Here is a 13,251-nt window from a genome sequence, read left to right as displayed (position 1 = left end):
ATTTTTGACACACCAAAACATTCATTTTTCAAGCAAAATAACCAGATTCTTAATTTCTCACGGATATTTTGCCACACAGTTCACTTGAACAAACTACTTAAGGAAATATTCTAGCCTTCAACATAAAATCTTTATGAAGCTGACAAACTTCTGATCTTGTCATTAGAGCAAATCAAAGAACAAATCTGTCATCTGAGTGCCTCCATAAAATTTATTATTTCCAAGAACCCCTACAAAAGGGAGACCCTTGGAGGCATTCTAAGCCTGCAGTTTTCAATTTCTGATAGATGTCACAGGCAGGTGTCAAGAGTTCAGCCGAGATACAGACTTTAATAATTTCGAAGAAAATTTTTCGTCTCTCCATTTTCCCATCTGCCTGAAGAGTTTAACAATAAATGAGGTGTATAATTCTTGTGGCCTGTCGCCCCTCGAGGCGCCTGTAACTTCTTCTCAATGAAGTGTGAGGGTCGGTGCTTGAAACACGCGGTGGGAGAAGAACCACAGCGTCATAGCCGAGTGTTTCGGGGGGGGAGGGGGTCCCCCAGGGGTTCTGGACCCTGAACCTGAGGTGAGAGCCGCTGAGAACACAGTCGCTGAAGGCTTCCCCAGGCTACCCACAAAGTCTGGCGTGGTCTCCTCTTTTCCTGAATGACGTCAGGGCGTTCCAGTATCAAAACTCGCCTTGGGGGGTTGAAGACGTGAGGATGACCCGGCCGGTTAGCGGGGCGCCCCCCCCCCCCCTGCGGTGAGTTCCGCCGCGACCATCGGTCCCGCGGCGGAGGACCAAAGGTCAACGCCTCGGCGTCTCTGCTCTACCGTTATTCCCAGGTGACGACACGGCCCGGAATGGCTGCAGGACGGGACAGACCCAGGCCCGGGCGCGGCGAGGCCCCCAAGGCCGCCCGAGCGGGGCACCCCTTCCGGCTCGGCCCCGCGGTCCTCCGCGTCCGGTGGCCGCCACTCACCGGCAGCCGCGTCAGGGTACTGGCCTCCTCGTCCGCCTCCTCTTGGGAGGCCCTCGGCGCTGCCCTCTCCTTGCCCACCGACTGCCAGAAGTTCCTCCAGCCGCTGAGGATGGCGGCCTCCAGCCGGCTCCAGTCGCTGTGGTGCGGCGGCGGGGCGCTGCCTCCGCTGCGGGGCTCGCTTCCCGCCATGGCCGCCGACGCCGCACGTGACGCGCCGCAGGGTCACGCGCTGCGCGTCCTCCTCCGGGCGGCTGGCCACCCGCCCCGCACCCCCAGTCTCGCCCCTGCCACGTCTCCCCGCGGGCAGCCTCCGCACCCGGAAGGGAATCGAGATGTGGCCCAGTCAAGTGCCGTCTCGAGTGGAGCCCGAAGCACCGCTCACTGCCCCATTCACTTCAGACCTCAGCCTTGCTAACCTCACTCGGTCCCAGGAAATCTCTCGGCCCTTTGTAACTTGGTTACTTCACTCAAAGACCTTCTGTCTGTGACCCGTTTACACTTCATCTGGGCCTAGGTGATCCCTATTTATTCAATAGATTGCCCTCCTCCGCTGTCTTAGGCATAATAACCAGTTGCTTCCTTCTCAGCACTGCCGTGCCAGGCGTGGAGGTTTTTTCTAATTGTTTTTCAGTCACTGTTTGTGTTCTTGGGGATTGGCAGAAATGAGAGTAGAGAGGTGGCCAGGGGACTAATCAAGAAAGACCTTATGCCAAAGTGAGGAGTCTGTATTCTCTACTTAAAAATATAGGTACATTTAAAAATTCCTGAAGGTAGGCATCTCACAAAAGGGCAGCAACATAGGGCCAGAATAAGAGAAGCCAGATAACAGTACTGTTGAAATCCTGCTAGTGTTGTTGTTTTTTTATCTGTCAAAACAGTTATCCATTTTACTCACCTTGTCCAGCCTTACTTTGAAAGGGCTTTAAGAAACTATGCCATAGGCCACATTACAAGGTAATGTGTTAAAGGATTATTTCAATCTAAGGTAATAAATACATAATTTTAAGACTCTAGGACAGAGCGCGAGTGGGGGAGGACCAGAGAGAGAGGGAGACAGAATCCAAAGCAGGTCCCAGGCTCTGAGCTGTCAGCACAGAGCCCGACGTAGGGCTCGAACCCACTAACAGTGAGATCATAACCTGAGCTGAAGCCAGACGCTCAACTGACTGAGCCACGCAGGCACCCCATGGGTTATAATTTTTTAATTGTGAAAATTATTAGAGTTAATAATGTAATCCCATGTGTCCACTAGCTGATTCAAGTTACCAGTTTATCTTGCTCCATCACCGTCCCCACCCAACGCACACATCCCCAAATCGAGATTATTCTTAAGCAAATCCCAGATATATCATTTCATCCCTAAATATCTCAGTATATGTCTCTAAAAATTAAGGTAACTTTTAAGAAACATTGTACCATTATCACTGTACCATTATCACCTAACTTTCTTTAAAATCACCAAACACTTGGGTAGGGCTTAACTTCCTCACCTGCCTCAAATATATATACTTATTTAATTTATATTTTGCAATTGGCTTTTTTAAATCATGACCCAAACAAGATCCACATGTTACATTTGGTAGACATGTTCCTAAAACTTGTTCATTCTATAGGTTCCCTCTCCTTTATTTTTCCTGGCAACTGTTAAAAGAAACTAGGTTGGTCTTTCTGGACTTCAGGACATTCTGGACTTTCTTGGAAGGCATGATCAAATTTAGATAGGTTTTATAAAATATTTCTAAGTGGTATTGTGTACTCAAATTGTCATTCTCATTTTCTAATGTTTAAACTGATCAATGGTTTCTAAATTCTGATCCATTTATTATCAAGTTCATCATAAGCTTTTCATCTCAAGGATTTAGGAGTTATCAATGATTATTGTTTACAAGTTTTAAAGTATTACTATTCTAATTTTATGATCTCTTTGATTAGATGATTAAATAAAAGTTGTCCCTCATCAACCATTTGATTGTCCCACCCATGATATAGACTCAGCCTTATCTCCAGGGAGCTGTGGTTCTTTTTTTTTTTTTTTTTTTTTTTTTTAAGTTTAGTTATATATGGGGTTGGAGGAGAGGCAGAGAGAGAGGGAGAGATTGAATCCCAAGGGGCTCAAACTCATAAACTGTGAGATCATTACCTGAGCTGAAAGCAAAAGTCAGATGCTTAACCAACAGAGCCACCCAGGTGCCCCAGAGCCCTGGTTCATTTTAATGGGAAATGGTATTTGGACATTATTTGGTGGTCTTTATGTAGAGAAAATAAGAGTTCATGCTGTTAATTTCTATTCAACTTCAGAATTACAGAATTTTTACTTACCTTCTTTGATTCCAATTTAGTCTCTTTTCCCTTACACTGAAAATCCACATTTCTAATGATATCAGCAGAGTTATTAATACTATAATTACTGAGGAGTTTGATTTCTTCACAGCCCTTGGGGATATCCACTAGGGGAATGCAAATTATTGTTCTTTAAAAATAATTGAAATATTCCTGTGTAGTTAAGCCACCAACCTGAAGCACAATACAGCTCATTTGTTGTATTTTGCTTTGGAATTTTAGGAGTTGCTTTTAATTTTGATGTAATCTTGCTTTGTAAAAATGTAGTACATGCTCCAAAGTCAAATGTACAAAACTTAAGGTATATTCAGAGAAGTCTAGCTTCTATCCTGGTCCCCTCCATCTGGTACCTCTCTCCATACCTCCCACCAGAAGTACTTTTTTTTTTTTTTTTAATTTTTAAATTAAAAAAAAATGTATATATATACATATATATGTATACATCATATACATGTATATATAATGTATATATATGATGTATATATATTATATATATATAATATACATATATATAAGCAAACAAGGTTATACACACATATTTATTCCCTTTCCTAAATAGTACTATATACTCTTTTCCACCTTGTTTTTCACTTTAGATGACTCTATAGCATTATACAGAAATATTTGCTTTTGCTTCTTATAGCTACATACCATTCAATCATGTGGATTTCCCAGCTTAATCTATTTTTTAAACAGGATATTAAGGATATTAGATGACTAGTATTTCATTAAATGCCTCTGACTTGTCAGTTCAGTGTGACCTAAAGGTACTAGAAGTCAAGTCAATCAAGCTGATAGGTAAATGTTGATGTTGGTATACAGGGATATATATATACATTGTGAGACTGGGGCTGAAAAATTTCTGAAAATTGTAGGTTTCCTTCTAGCCATATCTAAAACAAACATTTGTCTATCTAGCCAGTAATTTCTTCTCTGAAACTTGCTTTCCATTTAGAAAGGTCAGTACCACTTGAACTGACAAGACAGTGAGTGAGTGCTCACTGGCCAGAACAAGAGTTTGTCTCTCAATTATCCTGGCTGATAAGTATATTTTCAGCATGATGAACTGACACACAAAACTAGACTTAAAGAAAATAATAAAAACTAGTCTTTTGAGCTCTTAGGATGTGCTAAGCATTAAACTAAGCAACTTCGAACATTAATTCATTTAATCCCTAATAACCTGTGATGTAGGTACTAATAGTGCTCCTTTGTTAAATAATAGGATATTAAGGTACAGAAAGTTTAAGTAATTTATGTGAAGCCACAAAGCTAGGACACGACAGGGCTAATATTTAACCTCAGATCTCTGGCTCCAGAGCCCATATTCCTAACCAGTATACTATACTGTATGAAATTTATTAGAACCATAAGAAATAATGTTCAGATGTCAAAGTAAACTGAGACAATGAAAGTTTTCATTCTGATACAACACTCAGATATAAAAGAAAATAAAGACCAAGATACAAATATGGGAATATGGTTTTATTAAAAAAAATTTATATGCTCCAAAACATTTTACTTGGAAATCTTCACTACAAGTAAGAGAACAAAAAACAATAAAGAACTTCAGCATGAATACATATCACATACTTATTTATGGATACAGTAAATGCATTTTAATACAATACTTCCTAACATGTTATCTCATACTGTGTTAAAAATAATACAAGGAAGTGACACTAGAGAACTACAGAATCCTGGATTCTGTTGCAGATAAGGTATCCTTATTAGAGCCAAAAAAGGAGCCCTCGTAGGTGGCAAGAGAAAAGTGCCAAGCCATCCAAAACTAGCATGTTATCCAGTTGTGTGTTTTTAAGAATGCCATTAAAATGAAGCTGAGAATACGTTTAGATACAGTTCCCACTTCAAAGAACATCACAGAACCCACAGTGGGAGGGTAAAGATAGGAATGTAATTTTATTGTGGAGTTTTAGCCACAACCCTCACTCACTTCACTCTACTGTATGCAAAGGTATGAGGGAAAGTCTTGTCATGATTTGAAACTTAATCGGCATCAAACAATTCATAATAGCCAGGAACCCTATAAATGCCACAAAGCAGATAGGCCTTTAAGTTTCAAAGCTTACTTTGAAACTTAACTACTTAACATAAAAAAATTCACACTGCAAAAGAAACACACAAATTTAAGGATTATAAAAAAAAAAATCCTTTAACAGTTTTAGTAACAATCAGAGAACTCAAAATGGAGAGAAACCCCCCATGTAATAACACAACAAGGCCTTTAGGTTCTCACTCACTCATTAGTAAAGCCCACACTGGAAAACGTCTTAAATGTAATCGAAGGAAAAAGGTCTTACATAGTGACTGACTCGTTCCTTAATTCTGTATCAGAACTTCCATAAGAAAGAAACTTTATGAATGTACTGAATGTGCAGCAAGGCATTTAACCAAAGGGAGAGAATTTGAAGATGCTAATGCTAGATAGGCATGCCTTCCCAACCACCATACATAAAACAGCACTCCTCTCCAGAGTCACACAAGCCCTTTACCCTGCTTTATTCTTCATAGCACTAACCACTTAATACACGATACATTTATTTCTTAAAATGTGTTAACTTCCTCCACTGGAATATAAACCCCCAAAAATGATGTTTTACAAAGCTATATCATCAATGCCTAAGATGAAACCTGGCATGTAGTAGGCACATAATAATTGTTGATGAGGGAATTATAGTGCCTTGCTGATGTAGAGTGTTTGTTATCTTGAAGATACTTCACTTAAATGAAATAAAATTTACTTAGGTTTAACACATACATACAAAAATCTGTTGTTCATTGTTTTGTAATACACCCTAGTAAAAAGCACTGTAAGCGTTATGGTCTACAGATCATTCTCTAATTATGTGGGGGATGGAAAAGTTGTACAAAAAGCACCCAGTAGCACCCTCATAACTACACCAGCCAGTGAGAGACCCAAGTGGTTCCCAAGGGTCGTAAAGGCGAAATGGGAGTTCCCATTTCTGAAGAGAAAGTTATGGTTTTCTCAGGTTCCAAATCTACATAATACTTTACTTCTCTGAGAACTAATTTCTTATTTGCCTTATTAACCACTGGTGTAGAGGGCATGGCAGTTTGGAATCCAATAGCAGCAACCCTTTTGTGCAGAGTTCGGCACTTAAGAACCGTGTCTCTTATTAATTTAAAAAAAAAAAAAAGGCAAAAAACCCCGCAAAACAAAACCAAAAAACATTACTAAGGGCCTACCATTCATTAAGCACAATGTATTAAGATACATTTTTTAAATATGGAGTTCACCAACGCATAAGGAAAAGAACTACAAAGCAGTGTTACCTGTTTGATAACATGGGAAGGAACATTAAGGGAGCAGAAGCAAAGGAACATTTGACTGAAAAGGGCTGAAAAAACCTTATGGATCCAGTATCACTGGAGCTGAGTCCTAAAGCACAAGTATTCACCTGGCCACAAAGAAGGGCAAAGCATTCCCGGCAGAAGTAATGAGATCTGCAGAGTAGTGAGGGGAGCCCAATGGGAAAGGAACTGAAGTATTTGCAATTGATCATCATGCTCCAAAAGGTGGGGGTAAGGGGGCGTGTGGTTCTAAAACCATACTAAAAATGATCTAAATTTTTATACTTAGAAAGCACAAAGGTATTTTTGTAGTAAAACTGGTTAAAAAAGCTGTATTAAATAAAAATCTCTGTTGTGTAAGGATAAGCAAGGAGACAGGGGCAGGGATAGGGAGAGATTTTCCTTATACCAAGATGTTCTATCAGAATGTTTATCAAAAAGCAGCCTGGGTTGTAAATGCTGAGAACACTGAACTAGAACATGATAACATGGGATGCACTGCAGAGAGAAAACTGGGGAGGTAGACAGAAACTAGATTGTGGCATTCTTTGTTGCCTTGCTCTGTGAAAGACCAAAAAAAGAAAAAAAAAAAAAAAAAGAAAGAAAGAAAGAAAGAAAAAACATGAACCAAAAAGGATTTTAAACAAAAGATGAGGGTTAGTTGTTTGGACATACTGAATTACCAAAATTGTGTGAGTGAAGATATTTAATAGGCAGTTAGAAAGAAGGCTCAGAGAGCAGGAGAAGCTGGGATTTGAGTTGCAAGTCTAGAAGTCAGCCTAACATTATAGCTGTCACAAGCAGCCAGGGCTATGAATGACATCACCTAAGAGCATTTAAAGTTTAAAAAAAAAAAAAAAAGAGCGAGAGTGAGATTGGGAGGGAGGGAGAGAAGGAAAGGGGGGGGAGGGGAAAAAGAAAACAGACCTTCAGGGAAGAGCAATATCTAAGGGACAAGCAGGAAAAAAAAAGAAGCTCCAGGGGAAATGAGGAGAGGTGGAGATCAGCTTTAGACAGGAAGCAGGTGACCTCTTTTCTTCTAAAAATGGGGAAAATGAGTACGGCAAAGCTGGGAAATAGAAATTAAACTCCTCATAGTCTGAATTTTCTGTAAGAGCGGACCAAGCGCCATATGCTAAGGGAGGAGATAGAGGACATGAAAAAAGTAGTGACGTTTAGATTAGCCACCAAGAGAAAAGGAGAGGAGCCACAGCAGGAACAAACAAGAGGCTTATACTGAGGGCTCTTCTAAAGTCGAAGGTGAGACACTCATAGGGATTACACCTTGAAGGGTTACATGAACTTCACATGGGACACAGCATTCCAGAAAAGGTGGGTGACAGGATAAATTCAATGGTGAGATGTGCAGAATGGTTACACTGAAGGACAAGAGGACAATGGACTTGAAGGGGCTGTGGAGAGCACTTCAACTGGTGACCCTTATAAAGCTGAAGCTGGAGGAAAGGAAGAAAATCTGAAACGGGCTGATGGTTTAGGAGAAAGAGGAACAGTCAAGAGGAGAAGGCTGTAAAGAAGCTAGAGATAGAATAGAAATACAGGGGGGCACCTGGGTGGCTCAGTCGGTTAAGCGTCCGACTTCAGCTCAGGTCACGATCTCGCGGTCTGTGGGTTCGAGCCCCATGTCTGGCTCTGGGCTGATGGCTCAGAGCCTGGATGGAGCCTGCTTCTGATTCTGTGTCTCCCTCTCTCTCTGCCCCTCCCCCGTTCATGCTCTGTCTCTCTCTGTCTCAAAAATAAATAAACGTTAAAAAAAAATTAAAAAAAAAAAAAAAGAATAGAAATACAGGGAAAGAAAAATCAACAAAAATGAGGAAGTGAAAAAGCTGGAAAGATAGGAATTGTTATCGGTTACTGCAATTTAAGATTTCAGAAAGAGAACACAAGATGGTGATTTTCATTCAAGGTGCAGCCATGGGAGTAAGCTCCTGGAATGTGATGAAGTCACTAGCACAGAAGTCAAGGATATCAGCAAGGTATTAGACAGATCATCCCAAGATGACAAGAGGAGTTGAGGTAGACAGAAATACCATAAGCAAGATAGAAAGTTAGGTTCTCTGGCCATCTCTATTATTAAAGACAAAAATATTAAAATTTCAATACATCCAAAAAGGTGTGCTCTAAACACATATGAGCTAATGATGGACTAACCTAAATTGGTTTCACCTTCATTACTCATTTGATAAGCCATCCATTTTCTTTTAACAAAACAGGAAAATCATTTGAAAATGGTTATATAATGCCCAATAGCATAAAATTTTTTAATTCTATTAGTAATACATGGTGAAAAAAAAAATCAAACAATTCTCTTGTGGCATTGCATTATTTATCTTATTCTGGAAATGGGAGTCTAAATACTGTAATCTTCTATTTTGCCCATTTTTTATCCATCTAAAGCAATGAGGTGACTTGATTTTAATCGCTGAAGCGTAGCTTCAAGATAGACCTAAAAATAATCTGAAGATATTTAAAGTGGTCAATTTTATGTCACAATATTAAAAAAAGAAACCTAAAGTAATAAAAAAATTCTAAAAAGCTAAACTGGATTACTACTTAGTATTAGTTACAGGATGGCCGAATTAAAATTACATGCCATCTTAGAAATTAAAGAATTGCTCCTTCATAGATTTAAAAATATGTAATGAAAGATGGCGATGGGATTTAAAAATAGGTAACCCTGCTGGTTATCTTTACATAGTGTAACATTCTTAAGCTCAGTGTCAATATGTCTTCTTTTCTGGAACTTTTTCCATTTCACGGGTTGTTTTGTTCTTCTGTTTCAAAAAGAATAGCTGAGCTTACTGGTTGGTATGATGCTGAAAGAAGTTTAAAATTTGTTTTGCATTTGCTGTATTCCATTCTTGTTCTTTCAGGGGTCCTTCGCACACAGATACATACTTTTTCAAAATTTTTTCTCCTACTTCTCGGAAATCCAAGGGTTCTTTCTGTGTCGTGTAGCTTGCTCCAGAAACACCACTATCCACTTCATGATTTTCTGGCTGTTGATCTGCACAATGCTTCAATCCCCAGTAACACATTTCTCCGCTGTACATCATAGCCAGCAAATGAATGTCACTAAATATTCCTGGGAAAATCATTTAGGTTGAGAGATTAGAATTTAAATATTTAAAAAGAAACCTTGGTTATTAAAACTCTAATAAATTCCTTTTATGTCATTAAGCATTTTTCCTTCTCATTTCAGTTACACTAGAAAAGCCAAATGATCACTAATATAATCCTCATTTAATTTGCATTTCTATCTCTATTTTACCTATAAAAGAGGTCCATCACTCCCAACCCCCTAAAAAACAGTTTGTCAGAGATTTTTTTTTAAAGAATCATTTAGGTCACTGTGTTCTTAAGTTCTAAAGTTGGGTAAATTATCACTAAGATCTGGCCACAAAAATATTTTGAATTCATGTAGAACTTTTAAAATTAATATTAAGGATTATTCAGAATTATGTTTAATATTGGCTAATAAAATATTAAAAAATAATTAGATGGGAATGCAAGCTGGTGCAGCCACTCTGGAAAACAGTATGGAGGTTCCTCAAAAAACTAAAAATAGAACTACTCTATGACCCAGCAATTACACTACTAGGCATTTATCCAAGGGATACAGGTGTGCTGTTTTGAAGGGACACATGCACCCCCATGATTATAGCAACACTATCAACAATAGCCAAAGTATGGAAAGAGCCCAAATGTCCATCAATGGATGAATGGATAAAGAAGATGTGGTATATATATACAATGGAGTATTACTCGGCAATCAAAAAGAATGAAATCTTGCCATTTGTAACTACGTGGATGGAACTAAAGGGTATTATGCTAAGCGAAATTAGTCAGTCAGAGAAAGAAAAATCATATGACTTCACTCATATGAGGACTTGAAGAGACAAAACAGATGAACATAAGGGAAGGGAAACAAAAATAATATAAAAACAGGGAGGGGGACAAAACAGAAGAGACTCATAAATACGGAGAACAAACTGAGGGTTACTGGAGGGATTGTGGGAGGGGGGGATGAGCTAAATGGGTAAGGGGCACTAAGGAATCTACTCCTGAAATCATTGTTGCACCATATGCTAACCAATTTGGATGCAATTTTTTTTTTTTTAATTTAAAATAAAAAAATAAATAAATAAATAGCCCCTGGGTGGCTAGTTGGTTAAGCATCTGACTTCAGCTCACATCATGATCTCCCAGTCCATGAGTTCGAGCCCTGCATCGGGCCCTGTGCTGACAGCTCAGAGCCTGGAGCCCACTTCGGATTCTATGTCTCCCTCTCTCTCTGTCCCTACCCTGCTCGTGCTCTGTCTCTGTCTCAAAAATAAATAAACATTAAAAAATTAAAAATAAATAAATACATAAAATAAAATCTCTAAGATCCTTCCTAAGTCTAAAATAAAATTTTCACACTTACAGAATACTAAGAACTAATTTTCAAAACCATAGTATGTATAAAAATATACAGATTTAAGTATACAAAAACTATCATGTCAAAACACTTACATTGTTTTCATTTTTGAATAAATGTTTTAAGTGAAGAAAAAAAAATAATTAGAACCTCTCTGATGGGGTATCAGGAGTAATTCAGCCAGGTAGGCTTCCTGGCTCCTAACCTACATCTTGAGAGAGATGAAGTAGGGAGGAACAAACTGCTTTAGATGAGAACAAGAAGCCAACACCAGAAGAGGACCTAGCCCTGTGGCAAAAGTGCTATGGAGTGGATGTTGTTTTCTTTTTTTTTTTTTCCTGGAAAAAAGAGACCCTATCTGTCCCTTTTGATTCTCCTGTGGAAGAAGTAGTGGAAGCTAGGGGCTAATGCAATCAAATTATGATTTAAGAGAAGACACTAGTACCACAAACATCCTGAAGAGAAAATTCCAGGCTGTAAGAGTATACTACCCTATGACTAGAAATGAGAGAATAAGAGAAATTGGTGACTCTTGCTACTTTCTTTGGTTCCAAATAGGCTTTCGTGCCCATCCCTACTTTTTCTTTTACATCAATCCATATTGGTGGGTGAGGAGATTTTAGAAAGGCCACTGTCAATGCAGCTAATCAGTTTACTAGTTATCCGCAAGAAATACTTCCTACAAATAAACCAAAACACCATGTTTGTCAAAACAGGCCCACTGGAGGAGCATTTGGTATTTGCAATTTTTAGGACAGCTACGTGCCTGAATTAACTGAAAATAACAACTTTCAGTAGCTTAAATCATGCTGCTTTTTCTAAGCAGTGTTTTCAAATAAAATGGAAAAACCTACAAAAGCTAACAAAGAAAAAAGGATAATTAAAATATACTTATAAAATTGAAATATAGAATTTTCCCTAAGTTTTCTTCTTCTCCGTATTTGATTTCTCCCCATCAAAATTTCAGATGAAGTAAAAAGAAAGTTTACACATATAATCTAATGTCACTTGCCAGCTATGTAACCTTCAACACATCTTCTGGCTTATCATGACATCAGTTCCTCCACTTACAAAGAGATGGCAAAAATAAGTGGTTCTTCCCTCCCACACCTCAGTCTAAAACCCAAATGATGCTCTATATCCAGTTCCTAATATTTTCAGGTGGATAGATATGATAGGAACTAACATTTGCCACCCAGTATTCATTCTTCCCTTCTTTCTTAGTTAAGAGACAATTTTATTTGGGATGGCAATGTATCAGGTGACGGGCTATACTGTAATCCCAGGTTCCCTTGTAGCTGTTTGAAGCCATGTGATTAAATTATTGCCAGTGAAATGTAGGTGGAAGTTTTAAGTGTCAGAAACTTCTAAGAAGGTTTTCCAAAGGAGCAGTGTTGACTGAAAGAAACATCTTTTTGCCATTCCTATAGGCTGAAACACAGGTGAGACGAAAAGACCTCCAGAAGCATGTTGAGACACTGAAAATGCAATATCCTCAACAGAGGTGCATGTTGCACAACTCTGGGAAGTACTATTTACATGTATTCTGTATAAATGCCTCCCTCTGAAGCTGTAAGGCTGTAGTTCTGAAGATGATGGAGGAAAAAGGTAGGATCCTGATAGGAATCACCATAATCAGCTCTGGTTTTGGTTGTTGTTTTTTTTCTCAGTGTTTATTTATTTTTGAGAGAGAGTGCAAGTGAGGGAAGGGCAGAGACAGAGAGAGAGAGAGACACAGAATCTGACGCAGGCTCCAGGCTCCAAGTTGAGCTGTCAGTACAGAACCCAACATGAGGCTTGAACCCAGGAACCGTGAGATCATGACCTGAGCAGAAGTCGGACGTTCAACTGACTAAGCCACCCATGTGCCCCTTAAGACCATTTTTATGTGAAAGAGCAGTAAATTTCTACTTGCTTAAAAGTTACTTCTGGGGCACCTGGGTGGCTCAGTCGGATAGGATCCAACTCTTGATTTAGGCTCAGGTCATGATTTCAAGGTTTGTGAGTTCAAGGCCCAAGTCGGGCTCTATGCTGACAGTGCAGAGTCTGCTTAGGATTATCTCTCTCCCTTTCTCTCTGATCCTCCCCAGCTTGCATGCATGGCTCTCTCTCTCTCTCTCAAAATAAATAAACTTAAAAAAAGTTATTTCCAGTCTGTTTCAAGTAGCCGAATCT

At 39.2% G+C, this 13,251-nt stretch overlaps 2 protein-coding genes across 11 annotated transcripts in view; both read right to left on the bottom strand.

The window, feature by feature from the left end:
- FBXO4 (F-box protein 4) overlaps positions 1-1,209 on the bottom strand; it is a 62,603-nt gene extending 61,394 nt beyond the window's left edge. For 5 of the 9 annotated variants that reach the window (XM_058718651.1, XM_058718588.1, XM_058718607.1 and 2 more), the window contains exon 1: positions 966-1,207. In XM_058718651.1, coding sequence (XP_058574634.1) covers positions 966-1,154 — 189 coding nt within the window. In that variant the 5' untranslated portion in view covers positions 1,155-1,207. Of the gene's footprint in view, positions 1-965 lie in introns of all 9 variants that reach the window. The other 4 variants (XM_058718625.1, XM_058718598.1, XM_058718634.1 and 1 more) reach the window with 3 other exon arrangements.
- Positions 1,210-4,775: 3,566 nt separating this feature from the next.
- RIMOC1 (RAB7A interacting MON1-CCZ1 complex subunit 1) overlaps positions 4,776-13,251 on the bottom strand; it is a 50,106-nt gene continuing 41,630 nt past the window's right edge. For both annotated transcript variants that reach the window (XM_058718681.1, XM_058718673.1), the window contains exon 6: positions 4,776-9,741. In XM_058718681.1, coding sequence (XP_058574664.1) covers positions 9,455-9,741 — 287 coding nt within the window. In that variant the 3' untranslated portion in view covers positions 4,776-9,454. The remainder of the gene's footprint in view (positions 9,742-13,251) is intronic.

The sequence above is a fragment of the Neofelis nebulosa genome, chromosome 1 (assembly GCF_028018385.1).
Source record: "Neofelis nebulosa isolate mNeoNeb1 chromosome 1, mNeoNeb1.pri, whole genome shotgun sequence".
In the NCBI taxonomy this organism is placed as follows: domain Eukaryota; kingdom Metazoa; phylum Chordata; class Mammalia; order Carnivora; family Felidae; genus Neofelis; species Neofelis nebulosa.
Note: the sequence above shows the minus strand (reverse complement) of the source record. Positions and strands in the feature narration are given on the sequence as shown.